General features: G+C 39.1%; 1 protein-coding gene across 2 annotated transcripts in view; it reads left to right on the forward strand.

Moving 5' to 3' along the window:
• NDRG3 (NDRG family member 3) overlaps nucleotides 1–20458 on the forward strand; it is a 42939-nt gene extending 22481 nt beyond the window's left edge. Inside the window, exons 4-17 of one of the 2 annotated variants that reach the window (XM_083147583.1) lie at nucleotides 1645–1750; nucleotides 2954–3074; nucleotides 3935–3997; nucleotides 5775–5835; nucleotides 8195–8281; nucleotides 9852–9908; nucleotides 9995–10098; nucleotides 11366–11428; nucleotides 13627–13678; nucleotides 14018–14065; nucleotides 16980–17015; nucleotides 17127–17178; nucleotides 18334–18372; nucleotides 18839–20458. In XM_083147583.1, coding sequence (XP_083003709.1) covers nucleotides 1645–1750; nucleotides 2954–3074; nucleotides 3935–3997; nucleotides 5775–5835; nucleotides 8195–8281; nucleotides 9852–9908; nucleotides 9995–10098; nucleotides 11366–11428; nucleotides 13627–13678; nucleotides 14018–14065; nucleotides 16980–17015; nucleotides 17127–17178; nucleotides 18334–18372; nucleotides 18839–19020 — 1071 coding nt within the window. In that variant the 3' untranslated portion in view covers nucleotides 19021–20458. The remainder of the gene's footprint in view (nucleotides 1–1644; nucleotides 1751–2953; nucleotides 3075–3934; nucleotides 3998–5774; nucleotides 5836–8194; nucleotides 8282–9851; nucleotides 9909–9994; nucleotides 10099–11365; nucleotides 11429–13626; nucleotides 13679–14017; nucleotides 14066–16979; nucleotides 17016–17126; nucleotides 17179–18333; nucleotides 18373–18838) is intronic. The other variant, XM_083147584.1, reaches the window with a different exon arrangement.
• Nucleotides 20459–21414: the final 956 nt, after the last annotated feature.

Genomic DNA, 21414 nt, shown 5'->3' on the forward strand with positions numbered 1-21414 from the left:
AATGGGAAGTTTTCCCAAATGGCAGTTTGAAACCACCACATTACAAATTGTTTTGGCTTCCAAATGACTGGATTTACTGGTCAGCGGTCTGGAAGGTGATTAATATGGCATTTAAAAATAGTGCTGGAGCTTTCACACATAGGGGCAGATGTATTAAGCCCGGAGCAGAGATAAAGCACCAGCCAATGAACTGTGTTTGAAAATGATAGTTGAGGTTTGATTGGCTGGTGCTTTATCTCCTTTCACTTTATCTCCAGTTTATCTCTTCTCCAGGCTTAATACATCCCCTTCCCCACTCTGCCATAAAACTATCAGAAAGGTATCTGGTACTGTATGTACAATACATTCATTGTTTGTGCAATCATCTACTGCTACCAATTTATAATCTGCATGATGCCTAGTTGCAAAGTATGCATATCCATGTAGAGACTGGCCAGAATGGGATGTTAGCTGGTCTGCTTTACAAATTACTGTAATATTTTGGAACCAACATTTGCCTGAATGTAAATACAGTTTATAGTGTAATTAGAGTGCAGAAGATGTATTGTTTTGTTTTCTTTTAATGGTGTGGTAACATACCTCAGGTACTGCAGATGCTTGCGTATGGGAATTTTAAAGCCTATTTTAGGTGTGTACAGGTGTATTTTATATGGTATGCATCTTAAACCATATTTACACAGTGGCTTCTACATAATGCGTAATGGATACACGTAGTCTGCTAATTTCCACTGACCTGTCATCCGTCTTAAAGGCTGGAATCCTATTAGTATAACTAATCCAGACTGGTCTTGCATTACAAATGTTTGTTACTGGATGCTTGCATTGTTTTTGTTGACTAGCCGAAACAGTCTACAGTTTCAATGGCGTACTTAGATGTAGACCGTATATATTGTTCACTGATTCCCTTGGTAAGTTTATCTATTTAATTTTGTATTTGATTTTTATAGCAGATATTAGTCTGTTGCACTTAATATTGGAAACTACTGTAACAGAATAAACTGTATATTATCAGTCTGACCTAGAGATACTGTAGGAACTCCTTTCATGCTACAGGTGCTTACAATCTATGGAGAGAATAGGCAATGATATGCAAGGATAGTGAACTACCTTTGCATAATGGTCTAGCCAGTTTATTGAGCTTGTGAGCATTGGTTTTTTGTTTTCGTTTTTGTTTTTTAAAAGAATGTTTTTGTGTTGGCAGAAATCCATAATCTTTTCTCATTCCCAAACCTATTTTTAGTTTACAGATGCAGGAGATAAATGTCTGTTATTGTAGTGGTCATGCCATGCGTAACAAAGGGGTGGATTGTTATTCTTGGCAGTGATGTTACATTATTCTAAACTGACTGTAAATTAACTCCTAATTTGCATACAAATACTGTGATCCATAAATGTTACTGTAAATTTAGATCCAGCCTATAGTGAATGAAATCTTTTTATGGGAGAGCTCATACGTTTTACATGCCTGCTTTTCCCAGGAAACAGCTAGACTAATTCTGCTGGTATTACGGTGTATACTGCAGTTCTGTCCCTGCTTAGTACACAAAGCATTTGAAATTGTTGGCTGCTACTATGTATCCACATGTCGACCATAACAGTGTTGACCTCTTTCTTTTCTTCCTTTTTTTTTTTTTATTTCTGTAGGAACATGATATTGAAACTGCTCATGGTGTGGTGCATGTCACAATGCGTGGCAGTCAAAAAGGCAATAGACCAGTGATCCTCACATACCATGACATTGGCTTGAACCGTAAGTTTTTTTGGGTGTCCCCCACGCCATTTTTCTTTTCGGTGCACACTTTTAGAAATAAATCATACAGACCCATAATAATTGTGCAAATATTTTCTGCACAACCAAAGGAAGGAGGAACTGTCTTCCTAAATGCCTTTTGGTTTATAATGGCGTATACATATCAATGACTTAGCTGCACTATTACATTTGGCAGGGCTTCTCCTTTCTGGTCATAAAACAAATGATGAATGAAATTACACTTTTTGTTTTTAATTATTCAAAATAATTTATACTGTGTTATCAGTATAAATCTCTCCCACGATGTATCCTCCTTGGATCTGGAGCATTTGCTGTAAAGTGTTTTGTCATACTACACAGTATGACAATACTACTGCGCAGTATGACATGGGGGTCTAAAGGCCCCCATACACGCTGCAATAGCAGCATGCGATGCGCGCTCCCGTGGGCATCGCACAGTACAAAAAGTATGTGCTGCACATAGTTTTTGTACTGCCCGTGGATCGCATCGCACACAAAACGTACCCGTGCGATCCGATTTGATTTAGTACAAAACGTATGGGTGCTTTCGCACTGTGTATGGGTACCTTTAGTTTATGCATATGTTAAACACTATTTAAAATTTTAAATAGACCATACCTTGTTACTTCTCCTCCATTAAACATAGTGGTAGTGTTTGAGACAAGGTGCTTGGTGAGGGTAAAGCGCATTATTAGAACCTTAATAAAGAACCAGTTTTCTTGGTGACATTGCATAGACATTTTTTTACTGTTATACTGTAATGAATGTCGGTTCTATGTGTTTTTGTGGTGTTGTTTTTTCTGTAGACATCTGGAGTACTGTAAACCTTTTATTTTTCTACCCATTGGAATATATAATAATGTGTTTATTTTTTTAAACTTGGGGGTATTCTACAGCATGTCAAAGCCACTGGTGGCAGATGGCTTGAAAGTGCATCCAGGCTAGTTGTAACATTGTTACTGTACCAATTTAAATCTGAAGGTTTGTGCAATAGTAAATCTGCCTCTATTGTTCAAAGGTCACTTGGCCAAGGCTCCTGTAAATCCTGTAATGTAGATGGTCAGAACTTTTGCTAGTGGCCTTTTAAATCGGAAACCTGGGGCAACATTGATATTTTAATAGAGAATCATTAAATACTAGTTGGATAAATGTGTGGTATTTTTTGTTCTGTTTCCCATTTAGACAAGTCCTGCTTCAGCACATTTTTCAACTATGAAGACATGCATGAAATTACCCAGCATTTTACAGTCTGCCATGTGGATGCCCCTGGTCAGCAGATGGGAGCACCATCGTTTCCAACTGGGTATGTAGTGTATTTTTTTTAAAATATAAACCGTTCTCATGAACTAATTGGGTAGACCAGAGGTCCTCAAACTATTTTGCTCTGGGACCCCATCAGACAATAAAAATGACAGTACCCCAGCAAGTTATTGCAGAAGGTCATCATATCACCTGTGTAGTCAGCAGATAGCACATACATGGTAGCATTGTGGAGGCACAAAATGATGGAAGGAGTCTAAAATAACACCATTCCACAGACTCCTTGAATCGCTGACCTGAGATTAGAAAAGTAATCAGCCTGACAGTGAGCAACATGGAGTCGTGACCTCATGCTGAGAAGATCAGGCCCCACAGTTTGAGAACCACTGGGGTAGACTATAGTGGAAGAGGCTCATTTTTTTTTTTTTTCTGTATCGAAATAGTGGATTGTTGATGTTTTAAATAATATTTATATTAATATACCTTATTTAAGTTTCATTTATAGCCCAGCAATTCCTTTGTGCTGTACAATTAGAAACGGTGAGAACAGACTGTTTTAGAAGTAGGAGGGTCCTGCTCGCAAGCTTACAATCTATAGGGAATTGGAACTGATAAACACAGATAGGTGTTATCTATGGCATAGTGTTGCACAAGGTTGCAAAAGTTCTTGGTGGGCTGTATAATATTGTTACCCAGCAATATTGGCCTGGGGTCTAAAGGATGGGAAAGTAAAGATAAAAATACCTGGAATGTTGTTGGATGGGAAATTTTACATTGCGCTCATGATGTTTATGATCACATTTTGGGTATTCTGTAATGAAAAGCACAGCTGGTGAGCAATGTGAAACCTTCCTGACTTTGCAGTAAATATCTGTCGCATATGATAATACACATCTGTTTCAGATACCAGTACCCAACAATGGAGGAGCTGGCTGATATGTTATTGGCTGTCTTAACACATCTCAGGTAAATTAATACATTTCAAGTAAAGTTTTCTTTAAGGGTTGTAAGCTTTGGATACAACATATTGCTGAAAATAATGTAAGTTTGAAGTGCAGGGAATACAAGCTAGCGCACCATACTGCAGATCAAGATCTTCATGTTGTGGATTGAAGACTTTTCAGCTCCCTTGCACTGGCCAGCTACTAGGTTTCATTCCATGAGATCCGTTTTTTTGATTCAAGGGAAGACTTTAATAGAGCTGTTTTTCAACCATGTACATATCAGTCTATGTTCCCAGCTGATCTGAAACCAGTCGCCATGTTCAGTAACAGGGCATTCCTTTTAATGTCTTATACATTTTACTGATTAGGTGTGTTGTATAACCTTTCTGAATTCCTTAATTCAGGACTGTACTTTTGAGCTCTACAATGATTGGAGCTGCAGTGGCTGGGATGTGGTATGGCACACCGACAGTCGGGATCCGAACAGTCATTCGCCCGATATCGGGATCCTGACTGCCTGGACTTAGACAGCAGGGGGAGCGCAACGAAGCCCCTTGTGGGCTCGCTGCGGGCACAGTGGCTCGCCACCTATTCTATTCTCCCTCATGGCGGTCGTGGACCGCCACGAGGGAGAATAGCCGGTGGCCATCGGGATCCCGAGTGTCTGGGTTTTAACAGTTGGGATTCTGATATCAGTGTATTGACTGTCGGAATCCTTGCTGTCAGCCATCCGGCACCCAGTGGCTGTTTGTGCCTGGAATTTGCCACAACTTTCATATAAAGTGCTGAATATAATACTGTGAAGTCTGTTTTCAAATCTTCCCTTTATTCTGTAATTACTGCAAAATACTTATGTCTCAGTAAAAAAGTGTACTATCTGTAGCTCCTGAAAGGTATACAGTAGTTTATATTAATGTTGGAGATATAAGCGCTTGCTCCTTTACAGCACAGGATAATTAAAGTCTTGGGACTGTTTTACAATTTGTGTATCAATGCATTTGTGGAATTGGACTGTATGTAACTAGAAGAATTTCATGGTCTAGATCTCGTGTGTCTAATTCCTTTTGGCTGCGCCTCACCCTGTATTTTTGGCATCCGTTTCATCCATTTCCAGTGTACAAAAGCCAAAATAAGCACTCGCAAGTAATTGAAACTCTTTGGGTTTTGGTTCTGGTCAGTCGTCAATAAGCCATGTGATGGTGTCTGTGCAGCTTACTTTACGAAATTCTCTGGTGTAGCTTATGCAAAATGTACTTGGTGTGTGTCTGGGTGGGGATAAACTTGCAGCCAATGTGAAAATTGGAAAGGAGGCAGCAACCTGGCCTCTGGTTTTGTGATGTTACATCTGTTGTCTGTAACAGGGTCATTGCCATAATGTGAGGAATGAATTGGTGCTAATGAAAGGGACACTGTTCCACTCTTTCAAAAAATGTTGTCCAACTCCTGTATTATGTTTTATGTAACACTAATGCCTACAGTATGTTTTTAGTACGATGACCCTAGTGAAACCCTTCTAAATGATGTAAACAGGCTTTCAACAGTAGCAAAATGTATATAAAAAAGGACTGGTTGAAAAATGCTTATTTTTACTATTCTGGGGACACTTCTTATTATTGAATTAGTAAGTGATTGGCGGGCTTTACTTTTTTTATAATATATAGTAAAAGCCTTTACATCTACATACAGCATTCACCAAAATATGGAGTACAATATGGAAAAGGGTTTTAAGCTGTGTTTATTTATGTGATATTCCTATCTGTTATGGACTGTGCTTTGTCCTTTTTCTTTCTTTTTTTCAGCCTAAAAACCATTATAGGAATTGGTGTTGGAGCTGGTGCCTATATATTGTCGAAATTTGCTGTAAGTACATTTACTGTCCCCCTTTCTGCCTGACTTTCAACTGTGTGTTTTATTAAAGGGGCCACAGTCGTGCAATTATTTAGCTCCACCAAATGGAGTTCAAGATGGTTGCTTTTTTTGTTTTTGTTTTGTTTTTTAGACATTTTATTACTGAACAAATTTGACTAGGGGAAACTTGTGGCTTGTAGTTAATGGTGGTAGTAACCTGCTCCTTTCAGCCATATGTAGTTATATTTTGTAATGGCTGTTATTGGTAATAGTAAACGAATAATTAAAGAAAACCTGGGCCCATTAACCAATATCAATGGTTAAAGCTTTACAGAGGATAAAGGAAAAGCAGAACTGTTAAATGAGGTTTTTCTCATCAGTGTTTACTAGGGAAGAGCAGACAGAGGAGCATACAGGTACCACAAATGGGACGAGCAAGCTAGATCTTAATATCTATTTCAGGACAGATGAGATAAAATCGCGGCTCGGTAAAATCAAAACAAACAAATCACCAGGCCCAGATGGGATTCTTCCTAGGGTACTAATGGAATTAAGGGAGGAATTAGCAACCCCCCTGTGTTATGTTTTTGAGAACTCTCTTTCATCGGGTAGGGTACCAAAGGACTGGAGAATAGCAGAGGTAATACCAATATCAAACAAAAAAGGAAAAAGGGATGACCCAGCTAACTACAGACCTGTGAGCTTAACATCCATAGTGGGTAAATTATTTGTGGGATTTTAAAGGGATGGTATCCAAAAATATTTAGATCTTCATTATAACTAACGGATAAGATAATAGATTATACTCCATAAAACCAAGGTTGAACTTGATGGACTCAAGTCTTTATTCAGCCTTAACTACTATGTAACTATGTAAATTAAGTGAGTGAAAACATATAGGGAAGGGATAGGACTACAAGGGTAACTGAACTAAAGAGAGAAGGCTACTTGTGTATATCTGGGCGCCTGATTTTTTTTTTTCATTGCATGCCACTACTTAAGGCATGCGATGCGATTTTTTTCATTGTAAAGACCAGATTTTTAATTGTATAGTCAACCATGGGTGATTTCATACCCCCACTATCCAACTACGCATGGAGTTGATTTTATATAGTGTGGCAAGCCCGAAGCGTGGCAAGGGGACACGGATTACTTTACATGTATTCTGCGTCCCCTCGCGGGGCTCGCCACGCTTCGGGCTCGTCACACTATATAAAGTCAACTCCATGCGTAGTTGGATAGTGGGGGTATGAAATCACCCATGGGTGACTATACAATTAAAAATCTGGTCTTTACAATGAAGCATCGCTTAGCATGAATTGTATGCCACTATATTACATGCGATGCGATACAATGAAAAAATCGGGCGCCCAGATATTACACAAGTACCGAAAGAAGAAATACCATTAATAATATTTAAGTGTTGTAGAGAGAGGAATGCTGTGCGTAATAGAATATAGGCAAATATCTGTAATTAGCAAAAGTCATCCATTAAAAAATAGGAGCAAGTAGTGCATCTCATCCCATCACACATGGGTCAGACGGGAATAGCAGATACAGAAAATGGGGGTTAGGAAGTAACTTCATAGGAGGGTCTCGAGGAGTCTGACCATACATGAGAAAACATATGGCCCCTGTCATGGCTATAATAGGTAATGCTGCCCATCACACACATGTGATTTTACAACTGAAGTAGCCTGTGGGACATCAGTAAGAGAGAGAGATATCTCTATCTCTATCCTCATGTCCACCTAACATGAGCGTTGTTACCCTGGAGACCACAGTTCCTCCAATAGAGGGAAACCTTTTAGGAGAGTCGGACAGGGGTTGATGTCATTTAGAAGAGGTTTCTTTTTTAGGTGAGTGGAAAAGGAATATTTATTACTCACCTGTCTCAAGTCCTCCCAAGCCACCTCATCCAGGATTCACGGGAGTTGCAAGCGGGGAAAGCATCATCATTAATGATGGCATTCAAGTTTTTTTATTTCTTGTAAAATGGTTGCAAATCTTTCAGATTATAACTTTATTTCAAATACTTTTGTCCAAACCCCACTATCATAACCAACAGTTCCCTGTATCCCATATGCTTACTACTATACTCACCTTTGACTTAGCGGACTGACTTTCAACTCTGCATGAATTGATTGGAGAGAAGTGTGACCACCTTAACTTGTGCTTGTTTTACTCAAAGTTCATTTTCCACTCGGTTGATACTTGCCATTTACAGCTGTGTCAGACAATTCTCTATTCCCCCCCCCCCCCTTCCCCCTCACTCATGCTAGGCAACTTGCACCACATGGCCCATCTATACCAAACTCGCACTACATGGGAGCTACATCATATGTTTTACTTCTCTTCCCTGGTTCTGCAGCTTGATCACCCAGAACTGGTAGAAGGTCTTGTGCTAATAAATATTGACCCCAGTGCAAAGGGATGGATTGATTGGGCAGCTTCCAAGGTAAGTCCCTATAGTTAAAGAACTTTATGCCTTGTATATGTGGTCAATTTATGTATTAAAACTTCGTCCCCCCTCCATTCATAATATAATGAACACTTTATATTCACAGGAATTGAATGAATACACTTTCAACTTTGTAACCACAATTAAAAAAAAAAAAAATTCCGCATTAGTTTGGTTGTTTATAATTAAATTATTATTTACCCAAACTCATGACAGCTGCACAATTCTGTTCATTACCGTGATGCTAAATTTCATAGCTGGTAACATTTAAGAGTGTGCAGAGTTGGCTGTGCCTCCTTGTTACATGTTGCAGTTTTGAAGGACACTTTTGCAATAACTGCTTTTTTGGCTTACTTTTTTTTTTTTTAGACTGTATTGTCATGATTGTTCTATTCACTGCAATGCAGGAGAATTCCTCTCAAAGATCCTGAAGTCCTCACTGGCATTGTTTCTTCTGATTGTCTGTCTGAAAAAGACTATCTATAATGATGGTATACAGACATGTAAAGCCCTGCTTTATATATTGATCCTCACACACATCTGCACAGTACAGCAGGAGTTGCGAGGGTAGAGTGAGAAAAAGGGGTACAAGAAAATTAATCCTTAGCCAGCACTCTGAGAGCTGCTGCACAGAACAGCAGGTGAGAAATGGCTTGCTACAGAAAACACAACTGTGGGAGACCTATCCTTTTCAGGTCTAACTCTCGCCCTGCAAATAGGGATATGTGCTGTGGCACCTGGTTATACCAAACAGGCAGCATATCCTAGCCTAAACTGCCCGCATTGCGGAACCTCCAACCTTATCCACAGTAGCCGTAGTCCTGTGGGTTACTGTAGTATTCTGGCACACCATGGCTGCAGAGCCATGGGTTCAGGGAATTCTACCACTTAAAAAGTTCTGTTGTCTTCTTAATTAGCTTTTTCTGTTCACAATACCTACATTATATCACTTTCCTGATCTTGAATATCATCTGGTTGTAGCCCTTTAAAATCCTTTTGGTCGTTATATAATTAGCCCTGATAGCTTTTCTACCAGGGGAAATAAAAAGAAAAACTGGATGATGGTACGATTTTTGACCCAATGGTAGTTATCGAGCTATCCGATTTCTGGCCTATGGGTTTTAATTATTTATTTTTTTATCGTGCAGGAACACCTGGGGTTCCAGGATAAGCTCCCGATCCCATGTGTTATTGTGGCTCGGAGAGCTGCTTACCACCGACTATGCTTCAGGTGCCTCAGCATAATCTCTGAGCCCCAGTGGAATCCAGTATCTGCTGTAAATTGCAGTAGCTAATTGAATACCAGCCTTTGTGGCCGGGCAGAAATCAAACTGCGTGATCTGTTCATTACTCATGAGTCCTTTTTATACCTCCTGTTAATGTTGATTTGGACACTTCATAAAAAAAAATCTGCACATTTGTATAGATCCCAGTTTGAGATCACTGCTCACAAGAGTGTTGTGCAAGCGGCGCATGTTTGATCACCCTACTGCACAGTCTTACAGAATTTTGAAAAAATAACACTGGTACTGTGAATATGAGATTTATGCATTCTGTTCTATTCTAGTTCTCTGGTTGGACAACAAACATTGTGGATACTGTGTTGGCTCAACTCTTTGGTTATGTAAGTTACCTTGTTTGAGGTTTTGTAGGTTTTTACTATTATTTTTTTGTTTGTTTTTTTGCTTAACTGTTTTTTTTTTTTTTTAGGATGAGCTCCAGTCAAATGTGGATTTAATTCAAACCTACAGATTGCATATTGCGCAAGATATTAATCAAGAAAACCTTCACCTTTTTGTCAATGCTTACAACAGGTAATATTATTAGTGGTGTGCTAAGAGTCTAGGCCAGGCATTCCCAACCACGGTCCTCAAGGCACACCAACAGTGCAGGTTTTGTAGATATCCAGGCTTGAGCACAGGTGACTTAATTAGTATCTGAGGGATTCTGATTAAACCATCTGTGCTGAAGCCTGAATATCACTAAAACCTGCACTGTTGGTGTGCCCTGAGGACCGTGTTGGGAATGACTGGTCTAGGTCCTACATATTTATTACTGTTGAAAGTTTGACAGTATAAAAGTCTTTATAGTTGTGGATTTAGTTTGCATAGTGCTTTGCTAATTATTATGAAGGTGGGTTATTATACCCAGTCATATGTGATTAACAGGGATGAGGGGGTTAAAGTGGGGGAGGGTCCGCGCTCCCTAACAATATAAGGAGCATGGACAGACACCTTTAAACACCCCTATTGCAGGAGAAGGTGTGGGGGAGGGCAGCTGTTTTCTGCCTTGCTTGATGGGAAGCTGGTCACTCCTCTACTAGTGTCGTATTCTCAGTGATATTTGGGAAGATGGCGCATGTGCACTAGAGAACAAAGACTGCTGGCAAAGCCGCTGCATGGACTCATTTGGCTGTAATTTGTGGTGTATGAATTTGATACTTAAATAGTAGAAGTCACCTTTTGAAAGTTGGATTAAATTTTCTCTTCTGTGCTGAGGTGATATGTGAAGATTTAAGGTGTCAATAGCACATTTTTAACTAAGCGATCATGCATCCAATTGTTATAGATGTGTGAAATATACATATATATATATATATATAAAATGATTCTCTCATACTAAAGTATGGGCCAAATGCTGTATGAAATTTGGCCTGAAGGGTTCCCAGTCCTGCCCCAGCCATACCAAACAGAATACATTTGTCACTATTCGTATTCTATAAAGTTCACAAAATGCTAATTTACAAGTCGTGCTGAAAGTATGAAGCAAGTGATACTTGACTATGATTGAAATACATATAGGAAGGAGTAAGTGTGTGTGTGTTGGGGGCAGGGGGTGATTTTTTTTTTTCAATGGTAAAAATTTAATATTATAAATGGAAACAAATGAGCTCAACAGTAACACTGATTTTGTACCTAGAACAAAAAAAAAACTTATATATATATATATATATATATATATATATATATATATATATATATATATATATATATTATTCACTAACATTCTTTATATATGCAAGTTTTGATTTAAAAATGTAGCCACTTAAACCATTTTTGTTTATTTTCCATTCACTTTCAGCCGCAAAGATCTGGAGATCGAGAGACCTCTTATTGCATCCAATAATTCAGTTGGCACACTCAGGTTGGTCATAGCGATCTCTTTGTAGTCTAAAGCTGCTGCTAGATTTCCTCCATATGCATATTCATGTTGAAGACTTATTTTAGGTTAGTTAGCGTATGTAGTGCCTTCCCTGCTGGGGACAGTGTAGAAGAGCCATTCGCATCAGCGGAGTATAGATTTTATACATTTTTGTTTACATTTACTGTAAACAAAATGTTGGGTACTTGTGAGTTATCCGGGCTGCCGATTTCTAAATCGGGTCGGATCGGGCACATCGCATCGCATGCGACCATCGGATGCGATGCGATGACCCGATTTTTCCATAGGAATCAATGTTAAAATGGACTGAGTCCATTTTAACATGGAATTCAATGGGAAAAAGGGGTCCTTTTCATACCCCTACTATCCAAGTGGGCATGGAGTTGGATATAAACCTGTAGCGAGCCACCGAGCCCGAAGCGTAGCGAGCCCCGCGAGGGGACACAGAATACCGTCCCCTCGCGGGGCTCGCTTCGCTCGCCACGCTTCGGGCTCGGTGGCTCGCTACGCTCGCCACAGGTTTATATCCAACTCCATGCCCACTTGGATAGTAGGGGTATGAAAAGGACCCCTTTTTCCCATTGAATTCCATGTTAAAATGGACTCAGTCAATTTTAACATTGATTCCTATGGAAAAATCGGGTCATCGCATCCGATGGTCGCATGCGATGCGATATCGCATCGCATCTGATTGTATGCCTTAACTTAAGGCATACAATCAAAAAATCGGCAGCCCGGATAACTCACAAGTACCAAATGTTGTTAAAGTAAAATTACAGCAGTGACATCAACTTAAGAAAACATACCTGGTTTGATGGCTTTTTGCAGCGTGCATGTGGCACACATTACAACAATACAGGGCACACACAACTAAACATTACAGTAACTGAAAAATGAAAACCGAGCACTGGTAAGAATTTGTGCCTCAGTTCTCCATACAGCTAAGAAATAGGGAACAAAGGAGTTGTCCGTGTACTACCAGGGGAAGGCAGCCATTGGAAGAGATGAGCAATTATGAGGGAGATGAGAAGTGGGTATAGACGGTTGCTGAATAATCGAGCACTGTAAAAGAATTGCGATAGGCGAGGGCTGTAAGAACAGGAATGAAGAGGGCCCTGCTCCAATGTGGTTAAAATCTAGAGGGATGGGGGAGGCAGGTGTCATGAAGCACAAGGTGGTCTGATGGCAGGAAGCAAGCGAGGCCAAGGTGGGGTAGCGAGAGCAGCCTCAAGACTAGGCTCTTCGGAAGGGTACTCTGATGACTAGATGATGCTTCAGCAGCAATAGGAATAATTCTTAACATGCCTGTGTGGCTCCATGCATAATGTTTACAGGTGACATATATATTGTTGACACTTACTATCAATAGCTGACTGCACCCCATTTCAGGACTCTATAGATTAGTGCTGGGCTTGCAAGCTATTCTTGGCGGTTTTTCACAGCCACCAAGTAAATCTAGACTTACTCTGCACTTTGATCACTCTGGGTAGATGGATGCCAATGTCAGTGGCCCTCCCTCCCCACGGCAGGGCCAGTCGGTGTTTTCTGGGAGTGTTGCCTAAAAACGCAAGGTCGCTGCCTCACCCTTGCAAGCAGCCAGTGATGGCTATCCATCACTGGCTTTGTTTGTAACCATGCACATATGCGGTCATTTGATAATTGCACTGGCTGTGAATACGCAGCCTAGAAGAAGGGGTCTAAATCGGGCCCGAAGTTTGACTTTTTGAATCCTTTTCTCAAAGCCCATCTTTGCGCCTATCGGTGAGTGATTTGTACACACCATAAAGAGATCTTGCTGTGCACTGAACTTCATGTTTCCTGTAGTGTTTAGAAGCTTTGGTTACAACTCCTTTTTACATAAGTACATGGCACACTGTACTATGTGGTGTATCCAGTTAGCAGCAAAATTTGTTTGTTTTTCCAGTGGCCAGTGAGTATTTCCCACTATTGCTTGTGCATGTTTCCAATTGAAAAAAAAAAATGGTTGGTTGTAATTTTTGCCGTATATGAATTTTAATCGGTGTACAGTAATGGCGAGAGTGCTACAGTTGGGCTCTGCAGGTTGGAGATGGTGCAGTGACTTGCTAGTTGGGGATGATCCCTAGTTGTCTTCTGTGTGTTTGCCCTGTGGTCGTTGTTCTGCCTTTCAATATAACCTTTTTATAAAATGTTTCTCTTAGGTGCCCTGCTTTGCTAGTGGTCGGTGACAACTCTCCTGCAGTCGATGTTGTAGTAAGTTTATTGCAATTGCTAAAAAACAATAATTGTGTTTTTTAAATTTGAGGAATATAAGGACTAACTGAATATGACATTCTGAAAATACCGTAAAGATATATATATATATATATAAATTTAATTTTTTTTTGTGGTGGGGGATATTTGAGGTTGGAAAATACTCAGGCAAACTGCCATTAACCATATGATTTTTAAAACGTGTATTTGGTTTTCCAACTTGACAGTATTAGTATGTATAATGTGCATGTACTGTTGCATTTTGGGTTATTCTAGAAATATGGATCATTTAGTTACAGATTAACTGTAAAAGCTTTTTTTTTTTTTTGTCCTCTTCAGGTGGAGTGTAACTCCAGATTAGACCCAACCAGGACAACACTACTTAAGGTAACACAATTCGAGCTATGTGACTCCTACAGATATACTGCAAAGATTTACACTATGTATTACTGTAAGGTCCACATCAATGGGATAAAAATAATTCACAAACACAGGATCTTCATGTGGAGGTTTCCGTGTATGTATCATACTTGCCTATGCTCCTGGAATAAATCTGGCATGTCTCCTGGCCCACTGGGAAGGTGGGCTTGTTCCCTGCAATGCGCCTCATTTTAGCCCCGCCCTCGCTGTGCAGTGCCTGTAATACCGACATTGTACGGTGGGAGGCGTGGCCACAATCACCCTTGCCTTGCCCAATCACTGTCAGGCCTCTTTGTCAAGTCAGCAGTCCAATCTGCTTCCCAGAGCTAGCTGCCCTTTCCCGGAGATGGCAAGCAAAAATTAGGCAAGTACAGATGTAACAGGTCATCTTTGCAGGGGCTGGCTACCACCAGGGGCGCACGAGACGCTCGCGCACCCCTTGGCAACAGAGCTTGCCGCCGGTCCCCCTCGCCACCCATCCCCCCCTGAAGCGGAGACTGGCAGGGAGACGCTGCCCATCTACCGCGATACTGAGACGCACGAGCATCCCAGTCCCTATCGTCGGCGCTCGCCAGTGAAAGGGATCTGACGGGCGCCGGGATTGAATGAGCGGCGCTACATCTGTATAGTATCTACAAAAACAAAGGTTAAAGCGCCGTCTGTAGAAAAGGATTTTATTTGATTAATATTTTAATAAGACCATATTCTAACCCCATTCAACAATAAACTTTTTTCTAGATAAAAAAAAACAGGACCGAACAACAGACATATGTATGTGTTTGCTTTCAGTTGTATCTATAGCAAGCAATTAGGTAGCATGAGCGACCATGTTGCCAGAGTTTTCCATGTGCTGTGGGAGATACATCGCCAAGAGCACGCTCCTGCGGCCAGTTCTTAATGGTTGCAGGAGCATGCTCCTCTGATGATGGCTACAAATCGCTGGTGCACAATGCAATATGCACCAGCGATTTCTAGTCAAAATGAGGTAAAGAATGGTTTGCAATTTTCAACCAAAATTGCTGGTTGCTAATGAAAACGGTACTTGGCGCAATATATTGCTGAGCAATTTTAAGCCAAAATCGCTCAGCGACCAAATTGCACCGTGTGTACACAGTTTAAGACTTCACTAAAGAGGGGAGGTTCCTGCTAACAGGATAACTGTACTATTGGCTCTTGAAACAGTGTTCACCTACACACAGGTGAAGACTACATTTAGTATAGAAAAAGAAGAATTTAGCACTTGCATTTGCTTATGGTCTGCAGTTATTCCATGTGGCAAGGGTGGGCCATGTACACTATCTAGCTTCTGTGAGATTACACATCCTAGCATGCCCTGCCACAGTTTTGCAATCAAGTGATGCTATAACTGAGGCAAGGAATGCTGGGATGTTTATTTGAACAGCAGCTGGAGAGCCAGTTAATGGTCACACCTGCCATAGGCCAGTGATGGACAACTTTGGTACTACCGTTTGAGTATCCCTTATCCAAAATGCTCGGGACCAGAAGAATTTTGGATAACGGATTATTCTGTATTTCAGAATATTTTTATATTTCAATGATGTATCTTGCATTTATGTTGCACAATCACATCAAACACATGAAATACACAGATATATTTTATTTCTGCATAAAATAAGGTTTCAAAACCTGAAAAAGTTTGTCCTATCGCAGGCACTGACCTTGAATGCCAAGCAATCATTTTCTTGCCCATATTTAGTGCCAGTTACATATCATGTCCTCAGTATTGCTGTTACAGATGTCCCCAGTAGTGCTTTTTTAGCCAGAGAAACTTTTTTTTTCACTTTCTGGAATGTATGGTTTTCAGAATTATTTGGATAAGAAATACTCAACCTATATTTAAAGCTGATCTATTTTGTAATGCTTGGCATCTTTTTAAATGTGTTCTGTTTTACTATAGTAATTTTTTAACAGGCCAGTTTGATTGGGACAGGTAATAACGGTCAAATTTGACCATTAAGTAGGAATGATCTGGAAGTTACTGGTACGGCTTTGTTGCCCACTGCTGCCTTAGACTGTCCTATAGTTAATAACTTCTTGCAAATCAATAAAATTTATATTTTAGTACATTTATTTAGGTTATATTACACCACACTATACTTAATATTTTTAGTTGTTACTCTGAGGCACTCCTCACAGGCAGGATAAAGTCTACAGATTATTTGACGTTTACTGTGAAGAGCACTTCACTGGGGTCATCAGAGTGTATGCCTTTGGACTGGCCAGAGGAAAGCATCAGAGACTTGGGAATAACATGCTGTTGATGGCACTGAAAACTTTAATAAGAAAAAAAAGAAAAAAAAAAGGCTTGTATTAAATGACAAGTACTATATTACGGAAGCAAGGTGTATGTATTGATGCCATGTTGTACTTTAGGATATTTGGTTTCCCCATAGTTTAGAAACCTATTGGCAATCAACTGTGTGTTCATGTGGTGTGGAACAGACTTGAAGATCCACTAGGTCAGGGACCGATATGAATCAATATCCCTTTAGTTGGGAACGTTTTTCACAAGTAACAGCTAAATTCATGCTTTTATAGTAGTCGGATGTGTGAGTGCGTCCTAATTATATCACACTCACCAGTCTCAAATTTGCAATTAAAACTGCTGGGTATTTATTCAAACCTTCTAAGGTGGGTACATTGGTATGTCTCAACATTTCCGTCCTCTCAGGACCATCATCAAGAGCAATAATCCATAAACATGAGTTGTAAAGTATATTTTTGGAGTAAAGTACTGTGTAATATAAATTTGTTACTATATAAATGAAGGATAATTGTACTTGGTGTGGGTTTATATTATTATTATTATTATTATTATTATTATTATTATTATTATTATATATTTTTTTTTCTTTCTAAGATGGCTGATTGCGGGGGATTACCACAAGCCGTCCAGGTTAGTTGGCTTATTTTATGTATGTACATATTGCAGACCTATCCAATACTACTTGTGCCATGTGAATATGAAAAAATAGTATATATATAAATATATTTTTATTTTTTTTAGCCTGGAAAATTGGCAGAGGCCCTGAAATACTTTGTGCAAGGAATGGGATACAGTAAGTAGCTTTTCATGTATTTAATAATTCTATTCTTTCCCTTGCTGTAGCTCAGGCCCAATAATAATAAACTCATAGGCAAAGGTGTTAAGCATACCAAACAAATCTCTCTCACTTCGGCTGCCTGTCTGGTGGCAGCCATTTCAGAACCCCACAAGTTCTGCAGCTACAGAATACTGGCACCAAAACATTTTACTGTTCCTCCGGCCAGTCAATTCATACTTTAGTTGCTGGTGTTTTTTTTTCCCCAAAATCATTCATTATTTAGGATCATAGCAGCAAAACCGAACAAACCGATCTCCTTGCTTATGTCAAAAGACTTCTTAAATCTTCTGCCCTGTGCAAGATTTGCATTTGCCATTCTGACACACTACAAGTTCCCCTTCACTGTTTAACATTGCTATTGAGCATTTAGCCTGCCAAGAAAATTTTACGTATATATGTAAAACAGACAACCAAACATTCCCCTTCAATGGCCCTCAGACCTTCACATATGCTGCTACAATGGCAATCCGACTGCCAAATGACATTCCTAGCGCCCCACTTTAGTATGCTACTCCGGAGTGCTCCCAATTTATAACTATTGTATTTTGAGGCCATTCTAAACAAACCAAATAGATCTCTTTCGAATCTTTCCATAGTAACGATACCACACTGTTGCTTCTGCATAACATGCCTTCTTTAGTATAACAGTTGTCCTTTTTTTTTTTTTTTTTTTTTTAAGACCTTTAGGCTTCAAAACCCTTCACTTGTACTGTATAAGGCCTAACTGCCTCAAAGCACTGAGGTCATGGGTTCGATTCCTATCATGGCTCTAACAGTGCGCAGTTTGTATATTCTCCCTGTGCTTTGTGTTTACTCCGGTTTCCTCCCAAAATCCAAAAATATACTGATTGGCTCCCAACAAAATTAACCCTAGAATGAATGTGTGTGTACATGTAGTAGGGAATATAGATTGTAAGTTCCACTGGGGCAAGGACTGCTGCAAATGTTCAAATATTCTCTAAAGCGCTGCGGAATATGTGTGCACTATATAAGAAAATGTCAGTAAATAAATAAATAACTTTCCAAAGCCGCAATATACTTGACGCATGGTCCCTTTTTCGTGTGCTCTAATTCCTGTCTGCCACTCTCTCTTGTTGTATGTTCCTACAGTTCCATATGTTACGCTCAGTCATTTGAGCACTGAATCAGGTATCTATAGTCTACTATTCGTCAAGAAGATGTAAAGCACGTTTTGGTTTGCCGCTTTTATTGAGCGGATTACATTATTGTGCAGGTGGAATGTAATGTTGTGGTGTTTTTGTGTTTTGCTTTTTCTTTACACTTTATTGTTGTATGCTGCAACAGATTTTGGCATGTTTGATGTACAAATTGTTTACGCATGACATTACGTGGCTTCATTATTAGTTTTCGGATTAGTATTATTATTTATTATTATTTACCCCAACAGCAAAATTTAGAAAGGGGGGAAAAAAGCCATGTTATACATGGAAACTGGTGCATGTAGCAGCCCGTCTGGTCCTTCTAGTCGTTTTTTTTGTACTGTTAAAATAAGAAACAAGTGAGGTTGCTATTGGCTATGTAACACCTATTTTGCATGATAAAATATCTTCTAAAATTAGATCTAAGATGGATTTTTTTTCAACCTTTCTTCTAGTGCCAACAGCAAGTATGACGAGACTTGTACGTTCACGCACTCATTCTGCCTCAAGCAGTGGCTCAACAGAAGTCCCTCGCAGCCGTTCTCAAACCAGCAATGCCCAGCTAGAAGCCACCCCTGGAACTGCAGTGACTAATGAGCTCCAAGAATCTCCTCAAACAATAGAATTATCTTGCTAAATATCTATTCATGTATCAGCTGAAAAATGGACCCACCTAGACCTGCAACTTGAACCGCTTCGGAAATAACCTTTTCCATTCTTTCTCATGAATTGATCAATATGTAATGTTTGCATGAACATTCTATATACTTACCTGATTTAGTCTTTGATACTTTATTTTTCTGTAAAATTAAATATCCTATCCTTTGTATTATTCCTGGTCTTTAACGATTTGATTAGACTTTTTTTTTTGTGTGCTGTAAACTAAAATGTAACATTTCTTTAGGTGTTTTATATGTAAATATGTGTTCACTGTATTCATCTTTTTGATATTGTTTAGAAAATTTCATATTTTTTATTTGTGCATGTGTTTTATTTTATGTTTTTTTTTTTTTTTTTTTTTTTTTTTATTAAGAGGGAAAATGACTGCTGTGGTTTGTAGATGCCCAGATCTCCCATGTTGGTGTAATGGTAGTTAATGCACTAAATATATAGACTTATTCACAGCTGTACTGTAATTGGAATTAATCAGACACCAATACCAAAAAATAGTCTTATCTTTGTCCTTTAAAAAATAGCGCCTGGAATTGTTAAATCTCTTGATGTGTTGTCCAGCATATAAAGATTTTTCTAGATGCTGTCTCTGTATTCTACATCTTGCCTTCTCTATAATGTAAACAAAGTATTTTCTGCTGATCGAGATATAGCGTTGTGACACCCATAGGATCCTTAACACTAAGATAGTAAGTTCACATATTTTTAGTTTCATTGACTGTAGTAGTATATATACTGTACACTACAATGTTGTACTACAATTTATGACTGTAATATGGTTATAGCTGGGCCTTAATGACAAAGTGGTGGAAATTTCAAGTAGATCCGCGTCTAAGTGCTGCTTAGATTTATGGGTAAAAGTGACATGTCCGTAGTATTTTAGAAAAAGTTATAATAGAGAATAAATTGTTAAATTTGACGTACTAACAAAGGTTGTTTTCTAATGCCAAGAATGTGGTTAATGCTGAGATGCTGCCAGTACTGTTAATAAAACTACAATTAGTGATTTGTAATATATACATATTAGGTTAGCATAAATACTATGCTTTGTTTTGTCACCTATCCTCGTTATTGTTCTTGATCCAATTATTATTCCCCTCAAATGTTCTAGTTTTCACTTGGGTTTGTGCTTTTATATCAGATCACCTCCCATACTCCCACCTTATGCTAGCTATGCAGGTGTGCTTTTGTGACCTTTTTAGCCAGGAAAAGTATTACACCAATAAAATATAAAGGGATTATTTCAACTTTGTATGTTCTCATGAAAGAGATATATATTTACTCTTACTGGATTAAAATGTAGACTTAAATATAACTGTAAAACTAAATTTTTTCTGCTGTTAAATAAACACCTTGTCATTCTAATGGACTTTGTTCTTAATAATAAACCGTGAAATATGTTATGCTTATTTTGTCTACCTTTGTACAGAACTTACTGGTTGCTTTGAAGTGTTAATTACGTATTCAAGTTCGTCAATCAACATATATAATATATGGTACATTTTGCATCCATCGTGCAAGTAGCCTAGGCCTTTTTATGGAAAAACTTGAAGTTGCTTCATGGCTTTTTTGTCTTTCAGCTAAGGAAAGTTGTTCCTCTGGTGTTTGTCTTTTGGAGTTTCTCTCCTATCTGATTTTTATTGAGTGCTAATCTATTTCTAAAAGTCTATATGGTAGTTACTCTCTGCCATTCCTGTATTTCTAAGATCCATTTTCCTCCAGCTACTAGTGCTGAGATGGCAGAAACTTAAATATTTTCATTCTAATAGCATTTTGCTCACCTTAACAGAATTTCCCCTGCATTCTTGCTTCTAATAGTCTCGGCTAACAGACCAGTCTAATAGAAAGTTTTTTAATAAGTCTTCCTGTCCAAATCAAATGGATGAACCAGAAAGGGCCTAGTGATTTAGCTAGATCAGTACCTAATTTAGCAAAATTTTCATCCTGCATTTCCTTTTCTAATTCCCAGACGCATGACTCGGAAGTCCATAAAAAGTATAAATATTTATAATAAAAGTAATATAATAATTTGAGGGAATAGGGTGCTGTTTTTGAGCTTACATTTTAAATGGGAGGAGTAGACTGATAGGAGTGACACAGAAGATGTAGACCGTGTGTGTGTGTGTGTGTGTGTGTGTGTGTGTGTTTGGATAAGAGTTGGCAGGGTTTGGTGGAGAAGTGGGTCTTGAGAGCCAGTTTTAAAGTTTGTGCAGAGTTTGAGAAGGCGAGTTAGAAAGTTCCAGAGATGGGGAATAGCATGTGAAAACTCTTGAAAGCGGGAGTGGGAGGTAGGCAAGAGAGGCAGAGCAGAGAGGCAGAGAGACCAGGGGGGGGGGGGGGGGGGGTGTGTGTAAGTAAA

Source organism: Crinia signifera, chromosome 6 (genome assembly GCF_055691185.1).
Source record: "Crinia signifera chromosome 6, ASM5569118v1, whole genome shotgun sequence".
Classification (NCBI taxonomy): Eukaryota; Metazoa; Chordata; class Amphibia; order Anura; family Myobatrachidae; genus Crinia; species Crinia signifera.